The sequence below is a fragment of the Talaromyces proteolyticus genome (genome assembly GCF_021365285.1).
Source record: "Talaromyces proteolyticus strain PMI_201 chromosome Unknown BGW36scaffold_17, whole genome shotgun sequence".
NCBI classification, from domain to species: Eukaryota; Fungi; Ascomycota; class Eurotiomycetes; order Eurotiales; family Trichocomaceae; genus Talaromyces; species Talaromyces proteolyticus.
Window position 1 is genome coordinate 348,960 of NW_025764293.1, and position 15,874 is coordinate 364,833.

At 44.3% G+C, this 15,874-nt stretch overlaps 6 protein-coding genes across 6 annotated transcripts; 3 read left to right on the plus strand and 3 right to left on the minus strand.

Moving 5' to 3' along the window:
• Positions 1 to 2,676: 2,676 nt before the first annotated feature.
• BGW36DRAFT_392202 (fungal-specific transcription factor domain-containing protein) lies at positions 2,677 to 4,963 on the minus strand. The gene is made up of 7 exons (XM_046217669.1): positions 4,725 to 4,963; positions 4,433 to 4,666; positions 4,273 to 4,380; positions 3,938 to 4,221; positions 3,845 to 3,881; positions 3,490 to 3,698; positions 2,677 to 3,429 (listed from the first exon to the last, which is right to left on the minus strand). Exons 1-7 carry the CDS (start codon positions 4,801 to 4,803, stop codon positions 2,845 to 2,847), a joined length of 1,536 nt encoding a protein of 511 aa, XP_046065278.1. The 5' UTR covers positions 4,804 to 4,963; the 3' UTR covers positions 2,677 to 2,844.
• A 1,138-nt stretch (positions 4,964 to 6,101) lies between these two features.
• BGW36DRAFT_309495 (putative short-chain dehydrogenase) lies at positions 6,102 to 6,904 on the minus strand (the record flags this gene model as incomplete). The annotated part of the gene is made up of 3 exons (XM_046212410.1): positions 6,102 to 6,270; positions 6,323 to 6,605; positions 6,661 to 6,904. The coding sequence occupies 3 exons, from the start codon at positions 6,902 to 6,904 to the stop codon at positions 6,102 to 6,104; spliced, it is 696 nt and encodes a 231-aa protein (XP_046065279.1).
• A 560-nt stretch (positions 6,905 to 7,464) lies between these two features.
• Positions 7,465 to 8,517, plus strand: BGW36DRAFT_402308 (putative carbonyl reductase; the record flags this gene model as incomplete). Its single annotated transcript, XM_046218852.1, has 5 exons — positions 7,465 to 7,506; positions 7,572 to 7,727; positions 7,786 to 7,889; positions 7,955 to 8,271; positions 8,327 to 8,517. The coding sequence occupies 5 exons, from the start codon at positions 7,465 to 7,467 to the stop codon at positions 8,515 to 8,517; spliced, it is 810 nt and encodes a 269-aa protein (XP_046065280.1).
• Positions 8,518 to 9,670: 1,153 nt separating this feature from the next.
• Positions 9,671 to 11,503, minus strand: BGW36DRAFT_412761 (general substrate transporter; the record flags this gene model as incomplete). The annotated part of the gene is made up of 5 exons (XM_046219219.1): positions 9,671 to 9,934; positions 9,993 to 10,258; positions 10,325 to 10,553; positions 10,606 to 11,297; positions 11,353 to 11,503. 5 exons carry the CDS (start codon positions 11,501 to 11,503, stop codon positions 9,716 to 9,718), a joined length of 1,557 nt encoding a protein of 518 aa, XP_046065281.1. The 3' UTR covers positions 9,671 to 9,715.
• A 261-nt stretch (positions 11,504 to 11,764) lies between these two features.
• On the plus strand, positions 11,765 to 13,710 carry BGW36DRAFT_392207 (uncharacterized protein). Its single transcript, XM_046217670.1, has 4 exons — positions 11,765 to 11,841; positions 11,901 to 12,877; positions 12,923 to 13,060; positions 13,111 to 13,710. The coding sequence occupies exons 1-4, from the start codon at positions 11,781 to 11,783 to the stop codon at positions 13,528 to 13,530; spliced, it is 1,596 nt and encodes a 531-aa protein (XP_046065282.1). The 5' UTR covers positions 11,765 to 11,780; the 3' UTR covers positions 13,531 to 13,710.
• Positions 13,711 to 13,833: 123 nt separating this feature from the next.
• BGW36DRAFT_392209 (uncharacterized protein) lies at positions 13,834 to 15,362 on the plus strand. Its single transcript, XM_046217671.1, has one exon. The coding sequence runs from the start codon at positions 13,884 to 13,886 to the stop codon at positions 15,285 to 15,287; it is 1,404 nt and encodes a 467-aa protein (XP_046065283.1). The 5' UTR covers positions 13,834 to 13,883; the 3' UTR covers positions 15,288 to 15,362.
• The last annotated feature ends 512 nt before the right edge of the window (positions 15,363 to 15,874 follow it).

Sequence of the window (15,874 nt, forward strand, 5' to 3'; positions counted from 1 at the left end):
AGTCATGGACAAATAGTTAATATATACTAACACACCTATAATTTCACCTTCCGAGCCTTTAAGAAATTGTCTGACTACTAAATCTACTACTTATAACCCTTGACCGTAAAATAATAGTCTTTATATTAAGTATACCTCGAGCTTTAAAAATAGTAGGTCCTTTAATAAGTAACTTAATATTGTTTGACGAGGGCCAGTAACTGGTTCCACGGCACAATCAGCTCTAAGAGTACCTCGTCCAGATCGCTTTGCACCGCAGTCGTCACCGGATGCCCTCCTGGAACGCCCTCCTCTTCGGCTTGGAATTAGGAAAAGTAGCCACTGAAGGTGACAGTGATCATCTGAGACTTCTTGCGAGCCAAGCGCTGTTCTTGTGCCCCGTGTTTGGGGTGCTTGGGGTCAAATTCTAAATCTTCTGCTTTTGCGTCACGGACATTAGTCTGCACCAACATGCAGTACTCGAAGAATGACAGATAGGCCAGGGGAGGACCACGCCATTTGTAGGTCTCAAAACGGCTCACAGGGACCGTATCACCAGATCGGTAAGCACACTGTTCTTCATCCATTAGTTCGGTCGTGCCATCACCTGGAGATGCGGCCGTAAGTACGTACTTCCTAAGTGATTTTAATCTTTATTGATAATATTAAAATTAATTAAAATTATTAGAAGTACAATTGTAATTTGAGGTGTACATGTCTGACACTGCCGCCAGCCTTACAAGGCCACTCCTTATTTTGCTCTCTACACGGTCTACAGTACTGTATGTTGACTGTCCACGACGTCTAATTGAATCATGGTAGACTAAGCATACAACTTTAGCGAGGCTTAAAGATTGCCCCATCCTCAATCCAAGAGTAGATTCGCTCATCAATGCAAAGGTACATTTATATTTCTCAACTTCATAATGTATATATTGACCAGAACAGACTTAGCGTCAATCCAATTAATATAATATAGCCCAGTAAAGGCGCTACAACACTCAAAATACAGAGCGCCACTTTATATACTGAGTCTGCCAATATCTATATAATCAACACTATGGGATGATTTCCTAAATACCAGAATTATTTACGACATTTTTTAAATATAGCACAGCATCCATAGAAAATGCAATCTCTTACAGCACTTATCAATATTCATCTCTCTCATCAACAAACCTTCGATCCTATGTTCTAATACATCAAGTCTATCTAGAACCATACTTTAGTAATAGCATCACTGATTTCTTATCTTTACTAGCTAGTAGTAGCAGCGATGAACACCTTACATAGGAGCGGGTGAATTATCTCTTTGCTGCTAAGAGTAGCAGGTAGCTAGAAACCAAGGCGTATTACGATCTGTTATCATACTAGATGATGCCATTTCAGCGTCCGCTGCGAGATCCTCGAGAAGAGGAAATTTGTGTGGCTGATGCGCGCTCGAGCTAATGGCTAGCCATGGAGGATTGGATGATAGAGTCACGCAGTCCTTTAAAGGTGATAATAAAAAACTGATTTTAACAGAATCCCGATACGATTATGATATACAGCGTTGGATTTTTTGTTTTTTTTGTTTTTTTATTTTTTTGTCCTGGGTAAAGGATGTGCATCGAGGTGTCAGAGCACAGGAGGAGGTTCATATCTTAATATCGATGCCATTAAAAACCTCTTGACTTTCGACGAAGTGTTTGTAGAGAATTTTATATAGAGAAAGTCAAACATTGACTCTTTCAACTTCATTCAAGGTGAACTCGGTTCTTTCTCGGTCGTATTGCTAAATAAGGACATGCAAATGCCACACCGCCGGAAGATTGAGTAAATACTACCCTCCTGGTATGGCATTCCTCGCGATGGTAGTATAGGAATAGCTATCTAGAAATCTAATTATCACAGAATATCTTTTTATAAAATCCCACTCTCATAAGATGGCATTCCCCAAAATAATAGTATCTTAGGAACTATAGTTTCTCAAGATGCACAGTGATTAGAACTATCAATTTGCGTCTATCATAGACCCAACTTCTGAACCCTACATTCAGCTGATGACTCCTAATGCTCGCCTGTTTTCCAATAACCGCCTCACACTATCTTTAATCTTATTAATTATTAAAGATAAATTTAATAAATAATCTCCTTAATAATCTTTATCTATTCAATTTAATTATATATTTTATATATTTATATTATTCTATTTCAATTCTTAGACTATTTTTTATCTTAATTTATTTGACTATTCTCTTTTTATAGCTATTTATATATTTAGATCTCCCTCTCGAAACAAAAGAAATCACTTCAAGGAGTCGGTCCTACACATGATTATTGCTATGAGTTGGCTGGTAATCATAAACTAAGGACTGCGCTATATATTGTAAGGCTGGTCATTTCAGCTGGATATTCCGGTCTCATACTGCAACATACATTACAGAGGCTAAAGGTAGAACAGCGCTGGCGTCACAGTCGCAGTCTACATCATGCACACCTCGGTTTTGTGGCATTCTCGAATGATCACTGTTTTACTGAGTGTTATAAATAAAGCATATGCGCGTTTTAATGTTACTAGGAAAGGATTTTAAGGAATAGTCAGTTATAAATGTATACACTACTTTACAACTATGAACAAACCACTGTGAGATGTAAACAAAAATCAATACGTAATAAGGTAAGATATTGTTGTTAACTAATTCAAGTCAATTGATCCAAAAGTATTCATGACGGTCATCCCTCACCTGCTGCATGTTGGTCCTTACGAATAAGAGTCTTTGTAACGATCTGGTATGAAAGTATAGTAGAATCCACGAAGCAACATTTTCAATGAATGGAGTTTCCTATTATCCATGATATTCCATAATCCGAGAACTTCCTATATTAGACAAAACTCGGCATAATCCGGTACGAAGTTATTACAGCGTCCAATCTATTCCAGTAGTCTGGCTCATAATCAACAGCAAGGTCGTCCTGAACCCATATCTGCTGGAGAATCATTTGCAAGCCATGCAGGCTCCTCAAGCTCGATGTCGTCATTGCTATTTCGATGTGCTCTAGAATTCTCATTCTCTGCTCATCTGTCCGAGCCTCGCATCCAATGATCAACAGTGGAAAGGCCAGACTGAAGGCCTCAAGGTCATCGAGAAGTACATACGCCCTCTCGACCATTGCCTCAATTCGAGGGGAGGTTCCTGAAAAGTTCCGTGATGCTCTCTTAAGGTAAATTAGAGCAGCTATTTTGAAAAGTTCTATTGTAGCCACCCAGGCTGTGCTCAGGCTGGGCATGGTATCTGATATACCTTCTGGCGCCGACGGGACCATATTAGTTATCCTATTTTCGAGGCAACGCAAGGAATTTTCGTATTCGTTGCTGTGGTATAGTAGGTCTGTCGGTTGTTGGATCATCTCGAACATAAAATTCAAATATCGAAGAATTTCATGTGAGCAGTACGATACATCTTTAACCTATCTTGTGTTAGAAGAATGACGGTGCTGACATAAATTTTTCGTATTCTTCGGCCTAACCTTTCGTAATTGGCAAGTACCCTGGTCCACAGGCACGGAATTCTTGATTCCTTTAATAGACTCCTCCTTTATATACCAGTGTCGGATGGTAAACCGGCTCATGACCATATGATACTCCACCCAGCCTAGAAGTCCGGAAAATTCGCCTTGAAAATATTGGCTGTCAACGCCTGCGTTGTCGATTAGATATTTAGCTTCGCTCAAATGACCTAGATTGCAAAATCCAGTTAAGCAATGTCTCTTAAGAGTCGGGTCAATTATTTCATGACAAGGCAGCACAAGAACTAACACGGTATGACCGGGTTCTGGTTTCAGGCTAAGCAGGTAGAAAAAAAATAGATCACACATCACTTACAGAACCACACGGATACTGCATTTGGCATTCCGAGCATCTTGAGCGTTGGTAAGTGTTTGTTCAAAAAAGATATAGACCCAAGATCGAACATACCTCAAGGTGGCACAATATCATACTAGCTGCAATATGTTGAATCACCGTGGGACTTTCAATAGAGGGAGTGCAAGATGTGATCAGTGTACGAAGAGCGCGCGCTTTGAGTCGAAAAACATCGCCTTGCAAACCATGCCTGTGAAAGGACGAGAGCGCCAATGCTGATTGTAGTACGGCCATCGAAGAGGGTGCACTATCTGAAAGAGCTAGTCGTACCAGAAGACTCAAGAATTCGTTCTTGTCAGGGTCGAAAATAGCCAGTGTGGAAGACGCCGTACATATAACTATAAGGTTTAGCTTGGTCAAATCCTACAAAATCATGGTATTGCACTTACAGTGGGCAAGAAGTTCACTTTCCTCATAATTTAGGTTGATTGGGAGCCATGATACCGACATCGGTAAATCGAGTCTTTGGAAGGTAAATCCCTCGTGGCTACCAAGTCCTGTTTCTGGAGCATTAGTTGGGTGATTGGCAAATTTTGGGAGAGAGTCAACCTTGGTTCATTCGTAGATAATGGTGAAGCTGGATATCCCATGGTGTCGCATTTACAAAGCTCGCCTGGGAGACACTTTTTGCAGCCCTAAATCTATCCTGGTTGGAATAGGTCAAGCTCCGCTTCGTATTGGTTGCCTTTGGCCACGACAGCCGCAACCCATACCGACATGGTCTATGAGACTTGGTGCACCTGGAACAACGTGGTCGTGTGCGGTTACAATCGGCTCTGGAGTCTGTAGCCCTTGGGTAAGTAACGCACTCATTCAGAAGACAAGGGACAGGGAACAGTACCTCTGCAAGCCCAACAGTCATTCGTATGCATTGTAGACCGATTCTTTGACTCTGTGGGCTGAGAGAAATGTTTAAGCATCAACAAAAAAGTTGCCTTGTCGTCTCTGTTAAATGCGCTGCACGGTGGAGAGGTAATGGAAATGACTACATTTCTGATTATTAATGCTCAGTTATCTTTCCGCTTTGAGAAAAACGGCAACTTTTGTGTGTCTTGGCAATTAAAAGTGGGCCCCTCTTAGATTGTACGTATTCAATTTAACACGGTTTTCAGCGAGAATCAATTATGGTTGGTTCAGGAAAGATGTCTTGTATTTTGTTATGGAGTTTTGATTGTATTCGTATAAAACTCTCCGGGCCTCATTCCCAGCCCCTAATCCTAGGTCTCACTGCCTTATTAGTAGACTTCCACATGACCCAATGATGGGTGGTCGAAGACCTTGACCCAAAACCCAGCCTAGGTCCGGATCATAGAAGCTCAACCCGGACCCAACCAAGACCCAGTTACTGGGGCCTCAATACCCCCAATTTTAACCCTATTTTAAGACTAGTTGGACTTACTATATTTATATATTATTTGTTTGAAATACTAAACACTGTTTCCTACGATAGCTAAGATCTATAGATTCTTGGTTATATTCATTATATTTACACGCCTTTACGTTCACTACCTGCAACTGTTGCAGTGGCTTTCTTATGCGGTATTGCTTGGTGTAGCAAAAACGCCTTGCGGACAGTACTAACGGCGGATCTTGATCTTCTGGGCGTGTCAGAGGTGCCAGAGGCTTTGCCTAGTCAACCATCATATGGAGAATCTGCTTGCACTCATTTTGAGATATCCAGCACGTAGCGGTTGAAAACCGAGGTCATTTGCGACGGTTGATGATCAATTAATTGATCTTTAAGTGATCGCTGCCTTTTTTTCTTGGGCCCGGTTAAATTGCGCGTCTTAACCAGAGTAACCCAAATGACCGTTGAACCGCAATGCGAAGGTCAACGAAAGAGGAGAACGACGGGCGGTGAATTCGCACTTTGATTTCAATCTCAGGTGTTTGAGGATAGGTCTTGCAAAATCTAGGGAAAAGCTGCTGTTTAAATGGGGTGACGACTCGTCAGATATCCGTACGGACTAGTACTGAGAGAACCAATGGACATGATTGGATTGATTGATTGAAGAACCATCAAGATGACCACTGTGGAGAAACGTATTACAGCCTGACAGACTAGTATTAGCGTGTTACGGCGCGGATATCCGTAATCGACCCGAATTACTAATAATATAAAACACTAGGGAGCATGACTGGACAAATAAAGATATGGACAACAGAAAGAAAAGACACAAGCTTCCAGAACTTATTCGCCATTTTAGAAAGGCAAGCATCAAGCAGTTGGGAAGTGCTTGTATCCTACGTCCTTGACAAAAGTCTGCTGCCAAGGACCCTGAGACTTGTGCTCCGCGAGCTCGACATAGAATTTTCCATGTGCCTCGCCGCTGATCTTAGAGTATGCAGGAGTCCCATCAGCCTTCCGCTCATCGGCATAGTAGAATCTACTTTCTCATTAGTTCCAAAACTGCTGGAGCGGAAGAAGGAAACGCGTACTTGAAGCCTTTATTAGAGTATGCGGCAGCAGCAGTGCGGATGATGTGGGCTGTTGCAGATTTACCCACACCACCATTAAGAAGACTTGCAATAGTGATTTCATTGAGTATATTACCAGTATAGATGAATGTCTTGGATCTATGATCAGGCAGTTTCTCGAAACTTAAAGCCGCCTGTTGCGCAGCGACAAACGCACTGGTCGTATTGACGTGCAAGTCTCGACTAAAGTCAGCCAGGGGAATAGAAAGGGGTTTCTCTGGATTATTCGGAGCCCCGGCAGATGCTTCAAGGGTGTCAGCGGGGTTTCGGTAAAGGTCTTCCATGAGGAACATGCTGACCATTGTAGACAACAACACTTGGCAGACCGAGCGATGCCTCGACTTTCAAAAAGATGCCATTCACGCAATGAGGATCCGATAAGTCAGCAGAAATGCGAACTAAGTCCGTATTTTTGTCTTCTTTCTTGACACTCCTAGATGCCAAGGCAACTTTGTAACCCTTTGCGACAAAGGCCCGAGCTACATGATGCCCTATATTGGGGCCCGATCCGAGAATGAGAATAACCGGAGATGTGCTGGCCATACTTGAGCTTGTACGAATTGAAGAGACAGAACGACCGTTGAGGAAGACATATAGTAGCTTTATATAGGCTTAAATGATCAAATTGCAGTTCCATCTGTATTCGTCATCTATCCGTGTGTTTGCTATTATGATTCTGTTTAATTGAACTTTATCAATAATCTCCCCAAGTGGTTCAGAGCAAGTCAGTATTGTCTGCATCATAATTAGTCAACGTCGATGACAAATCATTGCCCCTGAGATTATCAACCAAGTTGATCTCACATAAAAGCGCTGCACGGTGAAGAGGTAATGGTTATGAATGCATTTCTGATTACAAATGTGCACTTATCTTTCCGCTTTGAGAAAACTAGCAACTTTTGTGTCTTGGCAATTTAAAGTGAATCCTTACTTTAGGCGCACCTTTTGGTATCATGACGAATTCAAAAATCGGCAAAAGTGAGCAAACGAGGCTCACGTTCGATGTATAAATACATGTACTATCGTTGCTCTCCTGGTCCCATCAACCCTTAGAATTATTCTACGATTCAGCTCAGAGTTGTTAAATTTTATAAACCATCACAATGTCTTCCTGGGTGATTACCGGAGTCTCTCGTGGCCTTGGCGTACGCTCTTGTCCCTGCTTCATGCATAAGGCTCGTTTAACTAATACACATACTTCATCATCTAGTTCGAGTTCGTGCGCCAGCTCTCTGAAAGCTCTTCCAATATCGTCTTCGGCCTCGTTCGCAATAAAGCAGCTGTCGAGGCCAAGGTTGCTGCTGAAATCGGCCGGGAAAATATTCACATCATTCAGGCTGACACAACGGACCCAATGGAATTGGAGGCAAGCTCATAATCGATCAATCAAAACCGAAGTCACAACTAACCGAAAGACTTCATAGAAAGCAGCTCAGTATGTTTCCGAGAAAACCAATGGTGCCGTTGACTATGTCATAGCCAATGCCGCGCTTCAATCTAAGACTGCGTTGGTTGGATTTGATACCATGTAAGTTTCTAGGCGGAGTGACAAAGATACCAGAGATAGTTGACTTGGAACTGATTCCTCCACAGGAGCCGAGATCCAAAAGCCCTTGAACAAGATGTGATTGACCACCTACGAGTGAATACCATCGGTGCCGTCCATCTTTTCAATGCTTTCATGCCCCTGATTCTAAAAGGTCGGGCGAAGAAAGTGATTGCCATCTCCACGGGCATGTCGGACCCTGAGATGACACTCAAAGCCGATATCTACCAAGCCACATCCTATGCAATGAGCAAGGCAGCTCTTAATATGGCCATAGCCAAGTTCAGCGCCTTGTATCGTGAGAAAGGTGTACTCTGCATGGCTATATGCCCTGGTGCTGTAGACACCGGCAGTCTTAATATTGGTATGTAGTCGTCTTGGCAACTTCAATGGGATGCATTTAGCTAACGTTTGCATAGAAACGGAGGGGGAGGGACAATTGGCTATGGCTATGTTTGGCAAATTCAAGGAATATTCACCCACCTTCCAAGGACCTGGGAAAACAGATGACAGTGCCAGATCCGTCTTGGCTCTCGTGAATAAGGCTACTGTTGATGGTGGTTATGCAGGCATCTTTCTCTCTCATACAGAATCGAAGCCGTACCTTTGAGACTGTGTACCAAATAGAATTAGGCCAACAGAGAATGTTAATATGTTGATTTTGTTCTTGTATCCCGTTTAAAGTAAGCTATGGACCACGGAAGATACGTGCCCTTTGGCTCAAAATACACCGAGAATAAAAGTTCCAGACAACCCCATCCAAGATCGCAACGTGCTAAATTTATACACTAATTATCAAGAGTAATAATATACTACCTAAGAGACTTCCGCACAATCCAGGAGAACCCGGATCCAAAACGGATCCCACTCGGGCTGAGTTGGGCAGTGTCGAATTGGAGTTTTACTGGAAATTTGGAGGCCTAGTGACTGCGTCCGGGTTGGGTTTTGGGCTGAGGTTTTCGACCCTAAGTATCACGGCGATAGAGTCTCAGGTATCCCATGAAGCCTACTGTAAGACGCAGAAGTAGCCGGCGCCCCTCCCCTCCTCCCCAAATCTACAAATTATTACCTTGTTTCATAGGTTTACACTGAATTTTTCAGGATTGTTTGCATCATCCATACTGGTATTGTTCAAGTCTTGATACAAAATAGTTTGTTTATTGAAATATACGCTACTCTTGCTTGACGGGACGCTCAGCTGAGTTTTCGGCCGTTCCCGATGCTCTTCCAGACTGCTTGATGCTATTTGCCTTTTCCCAAATCAATAGTCAAATTGGATGTCAAATATTCTTTTTACTCTGTATTTCCGGCATGATTTCGCGGAGACTTGGGCATCGGGAGTAGGAGAGCCGAGTCTACTAATCCAAGGGTGGTGGCGTTGCTCTCTAGTTCTTGCAGTGATGATGATGCAGAGTCTTGGAGAAACAAGGTGATACGAATAGGAGAAGAATCATTAAAAGTTGACTCGTCTCGTGATTGATTCATGTTTCCTGTTCATATGTTTCCTGACACGTGCCTCGGGTGACAGCCTGAGGCATTTACATCAGGTATCAAGCAGGCAGAGACTCTGTGCTGTGAAGCTATCCAAGAGACTACGATGCATACAGGGCGGGAAGGTATAACTCGCTTGCAGCGAAGCGAGATAGACAGACCAATGGGTGGGTAGCATATTCTGCCAACATATTTTTCCTACTACTACCGTTCTGTATCTGGCTCAGAAGAACATTTAAATGAGACGGTAATGAAATTCAGAGTCATTGTTAGGGTCATTCAATTGCTACCTCAGCCTGTGAAAGGTAAGGTTATGGCTATCCTTTATATGGGGCTTCAACTGCTGTATCTCTTTCCTCCACATTGTCACCCTTTGGAACATGCCTTATAGTGCGTATTTGGTCGTGAATATCATTAGAAGTAACTCGCATGTTCCGTCGTTGTTTCCACGTCAAGTCCGGCTTGTCGAAGATAACAGTGACTTCTTCCAATGTATATCCTCGAGTCTCGACGAAGAAATACCAGACAACCACCAACTAAATGTAAAACGATTAGCATGAAAGCAATGAAAATACGGGAAATGACGAATCTCACCTCTATAAACGTATAAACCACGTAGGCAACATAATACTTCCAACCAGCATTCTCCAGTCCAATTGGATTCACAAACGTGGCGAAAAATCCCGTAATATGTAGTAATCCCGTCTGCACGGTGACGCCGCGAGACCGGGTCTCGTAGGTAAGGATCTCTGAGGGATAAGACCACAATGGCGTCCAACCGATGCAGTAGAAGCCATTGACGAGGAAAATGGCGGCTAAAACTCCTCGCGCATATCCAGGTTCTGCATGCTTGCTGTACACTATTCCGGTTGTAATTAGTCTATGTTTTTCGATGAGAATAGTGGAATAGGCCATGTGTCACTAACATTCTTGCAAAATAGTCCAGATAATGAACGAGAATAGCATTCCTGCTGTTGAGATGATAAATAACGGACGTCGGCCGGCCTTTTCAACATACAGCGATGCAACCGTAGAAATGACGAATTTGTATATGGAAATACACCCATTGAAAATAGTCTGTGTGCGACTATCCGTAATGCCAACACTGTCGAGGATCGTGTGGATGTAGGTGCTCACTAGACCGGTGCCAGATACCTGTACTTCATGAGGATTTAGAATATACGAAGGATTAATGAATAGAACACACCTCGATAAATAAAGCACAAAAACACACAACGATCATCCGCCGCCTGTTAGCTGCTGTTTGATACAGATCTTTCCAGCTTCCCTGCTGCTTGTAGTGATCGTCTTGCACAATCGCGACTTTCATTTCTTCATATTCAAGCGCAACAATGGGATCGTCGAGCACGTTATTTGCATGGTAACGGGCCAAAATCTGTCTTGCTTTATCATCACGCCCCTTGGAAATCAACCATCTCGGTGACTCGGGTACAAAGTAAATAGCCCATATCTGGACCAGCGCAGGAGCAGCTTGCAACAAGCTCGGAATCCTCCATGCCCATGAATTCGACATGCTATTAGTCCCGTAGATTATCCATGCAGCAGAGATAGACCCTACGTAGTATACTGTAGGGAATAGTCCCATGATGACACCACGATGTTGCGGGAGTGCAAGCTCGACGAGGAGAAGAGGCGAGGCGACGATTGTAAATGCCAATCCAAAGCCGATCAGGAATCGAGCGACTATAAATTGGGCGACACTAAATGCCGTTCCCTGCAAGACACCCGCGACCAGAAGCACACCTGCTCCAAAGGCAAGCGAGTGACGGCGGCCTAGGCGATCGACTAGGATGGGCACTGAAGGGAGCGCAATAATGGCGCCTACATTCTGCACAGAGTTTAACAAGCCCAAGATAGCTCCTCTCGGGTTCTTCATATCTACGCTTGTCAGCATCCCATTTATATTATCTCACGAGTAGAAGATGGAAATTACCTTCTTGCCAACTGGGTATACTCTGCAGACCACTCATCATAGTATTATCGAATCCTTGGTACGCGCTGCTGAGAAGGACTAGACTGAGCAGGAAATTCAACTTGCATAGTCCAGGGTTGCCAAGCCATGTCGGAGTCCATTTGAGAGACATATTGTCTCATTTGTAAGTCAACGCGAGTAGAGCATCTTCATTAGACATTTTGATGGCAATCTTGCTCGTTTTATGCATAGGTCGGCAGCTGCTTGAGGAATACGAAAATCTAAGCAGCAGTTTGATATACACAGCACGCAATTTGTGGGTTCAATTGCAATCCTTAGAGTTAAATAGGTTATCGGAGCAAACTGGCTATTTCGGGCTGCTTTTACAGCCACTCATATCCGACCCCGCTGGACTTCCGAAAACCAACGTCGTCGACGAGATTGACATAATGGAGCCAGCGCAGGAAACACGTTGGCCATGTGATTTATGCCACCGATCTTACCAGCGCAGTAGGTCAAAATTATCTTTACTGACAATCATTAGTGACTGAAAGGAAAAAAACAAATAGAAGACCTACGAGACCGGCACCGGCGTCGCTGCGTTAAATCCGCAGCTCGCAGTCCAGCATCCAAGCGAAAATCATGTATGGAATGCTCGCGATCCAAAATACGATGCGACCAGGTTTATCCGACATGCTCTCGCTGTGCTGCTCGGGGGACTGGCTGTATTTACTCTCATTTACCATCTTCAACTCCTCCAACATCTTCCGTCAATCAGACCCAGGCGACCCATCCGACCCCCGGAGGCATCGATGAACCAAGCAGCACAGCATCATTTGAAAGACCAGAATCATCGCAACATGCCGAAATCCTGCTTGGCGCTGACTGGGATATTGGCATGGATATTGACGGTAATATCTCAGACAGTCTGTACTTTGACGAGCTACTCAATCCGTATTATTTCCACCCCCAGGATGTTTTAGCTACGGGAAGCACGGTAAAACCGAGCCATAATCGAATGACCGAATTGCATGGAAGTGCACCGGATCGATCCAGGCTGCTAAGCCAACATTCTGGTTCTTTGGGATCTAACATCTCCGGATTGAATTTTTTAAATACAGTTACGCTGCGTAATGTATCCATTGGTACTTCTCAAGTTTCCCCTTCACAGCGCGAAAATGAACCATTAGAGGATGAACGAACTCCAGCCTCTCAAGGAAGAACCCAAACCGAAGTAGCGAATTCCAGTCCATCAAGTATTTTCCCGCGACCTAATGCATCCCCTCTTCAACTACTTCTCCAAGACTTGTCTGCCGAGAGAATGGCACAGATATTACAATCATACCCAGGAAGAATGCTTCAAAAATACGGCCAAGTACCATTCATACATCGCCAATTATACAATTACTCGGAGGATTTATTAATCGAAGGCCCTTTATCTACGGCTTTGTGCTTTATTGCTGCACACATCACCAAGACCTCTGTCACGGAAGAGTTTGTCTATAGTATATTGAATACCGAAAGACGCAGATTGATCCGGGAATTTGTAAGGAATCTTCTTGCTCTTGAAAACTCAATCTGATCGATTAAGCAATCATCGAACAATGAATGTGCGCCTGCTACTGCTATGGTGCAGGCTATGTGTCTATACCAGATTGTCGCATTATTCGATGACAAGAAATCACCGACAGCACATACGGTTGAGCTATACCAGGGAATTTTACTAAAGGTAGTCAGTCTCCTGCCAGCAACATCAATATTAATCTAACCACATACCAGATGGCACGAGAACTCCGTCGACAGTACCTCCAACACCCAAACACAAGCAACGACTGGCAAGAGTGGTTAAGGTATGAAACCGTTCGGCGGACATTCTTTCTCGTGCATATAATCAACGTCCTTTCCTCGAGAATGAAGCTACAAAGTAGTATGTACTCTGAGCCTCTCGATGACGACTTTATCCTCCACGCGCTGTTGCCCCGAACCGCTGATGTGTGGACAGCCACATCGGCCGAGCAATGGGGGTCGATGGTATGGCGGGGTAGTAACCAGGCCACAACCTGGGAAATTGTGCAGGCGGACCAATTGGTTCGGAGTCGACCAGATGGACCGAGGTATGAGGAGTTGTGGAGTCGACTGTCAGAGTTGGACGAGTTTGCGAGAATGGTTGTTGCGTGCTCTGTTGAAATAGAGCGATAGTGTAGAGCCATCGCGTTTTCGGAGCCAAATGGTCATGAACTTATACAGATGACAAACTCTCGCATTTTGTTGGCCATAGTCCGGCTTTTCACAAGTCCGAAGACGAAATAAAGGAAATTGTTTCCTCATAAACTTTATTCAGTATCCTTCATTTATTCTATTTGATTTTTTTGACCTTTTTAAACGAAATATTCTTGGAGGGAGAAGAAATCTTTAGTATCGGAACAACCATGTCACCCTCCGTTCGGCTTGCGGAAGACCCCGCCTGGCCTCCGGCTTACCTCGTCGGTGGTCGCGATGGCCTCTCTATTGGCCGTGAAATCATTCACTCCCCTCTGCGCAATCTTGGAGACATGCCAGAAAAGGCTGATCACGATCGCTCGAAATCCACAACTTCAACCCCATCATCCTCACACACATGGCGCTTGCAACCCGGGGTATATACCCCGCAAGAAATCGTCAGAGCACTAGCACCTCTCATCAACTCTGTAATTACTCGCCTAGGCCCAGATCCTCCTGATGCACCTATTTCCGCGCGACAAATACTTATTGATGGCGTTCTTTCATCTCTATCCATCGACACCCCACAAGCTACCATGCCCATATCTCCCGCCGTGACCGATCTATCTCGGCGAGAAATGGCATCGCAGGCCGTCCGCATTGGCGAGACATTAATCCGATGGGCGTACGAAGAACCAGTTCAGGAGACGACCATTACACTCCGTAGTCGATGCGATGGACACGTCTGGACACCAGCAGCGGCCTCATTACTCCGAGGCTCTCGCAGCGACAACCTGCAAATGCAACTCTACAACGAATGGCAGAACCAGTTGATTCTATTACGCGATGCGCTGCTCCCTTTCGTCAATTTTGAGGATGTCCAACTTGTCATTCGCCCCCATTCTGACGATGATGGTAGTCGTGGACTACGCAGTTTTGAGCTCCTGCGCGAACGCTTTATGCTGCAGTGTCTGACGAAAATAATTGAGCAGACCACTATAGTTGATGTGGCGAAGGCCTTTACAGCCCCAGATTTGCCATCTGGTGGGTTTGCCATTCAATATTCCGAGGGGCTTATTCTACCTGCCTATTTGTCCGGATGTGCCTCGCTGCATTTGCTGCAGTATCATCCTGCGCGAATTGACGACGGAGCCGTGGATTTATTATTCGTCTATGAATATGACGATTATTACAGTGCTCCGCGGACTGAAATCGGGGATTCGCTGGGTCTGATCCCTGCTGGGGTTTGGCCGCCAGCACTCCATTCCTCAAGGCAGCTAGCATCGCAACGCTCCGCGATCCCTTCCTCTCTCATCTCTTTACCTGCCCCCTCCGACCCATGTCTTCGTTACCTCAAACTAGAACTTGAACTGGATAGTTTCATCTCCGTCTCCATTGATCTCGGGCAGATAACACGCGGTCGACGATATGCCTATCACGTACATAATCAGGCTGAAGAAGCGGTTGTGAGTAATCCAGCATCGTCATCTACGTCTACAGGGCTCTCCAAACCAAGCTTCTTGCACAATGCAGCAGATGTGCTGAAACAACCGCATTTGGTATCGAGTACCAAGGATGGGTGGCATGTCATCTCCGCCACAGACCCGATTATTCGTCTGGCTCTGCTAGGCAAGCTGTATCCGGAAAATGTCATTACGCTCAGTGAGAAACAACCGGCTCGTAGTGCTGAGGCGATAGGGAAGGGATACGGTCCTCGCTTTATTATATATGGTGGAGATTGGGAGAGTGTGAGCTGACTTGACCATGTATCTGTTGATAATAGCAAAGGAATGAACCGAGTTGATACGTAGGCATTACTTAGTAATAGATTGGATAACTACTACATGATCCTCCTACCAGTAAATAGATATTAATTAATTTCATTATATTCAAAATAAATCAATGGAAAATTTTGACTATAAAGAGTTAATGCAGCGAGATAGCGAGCCTCATACTGACCGCGAAAGCCCGAGGAATCAAAGTGAAAGTGAAAGAAATAATAATTCTCCGGATAGCGAAGTACATCTACATCAATCCTTTCCTAGTCTACCGTCTAGCAGGTTTCAATGTTTGCGGCTTATTTAGCCTCGATGGGGAGCCCTGTCCAAGCGGAGACATAAAACATGTTGGTTCCGCTCACAAATTCCAACTCATGGCCATTCCTGCACTTTGGTAGAGAAGACGTGTGGTCCCAACAAAATTCCCACCTCCAGCAAACTCCATTACCTTCTGAAAAATGATGAGAACTACAGCTTCAACTATTCCACCACCTTGCAGAAAAATTTTGCAATCCGGTGGCGGCTCGTTGGTGTCTTGTAATACTGCCATGACGTCGTCTTGGGTC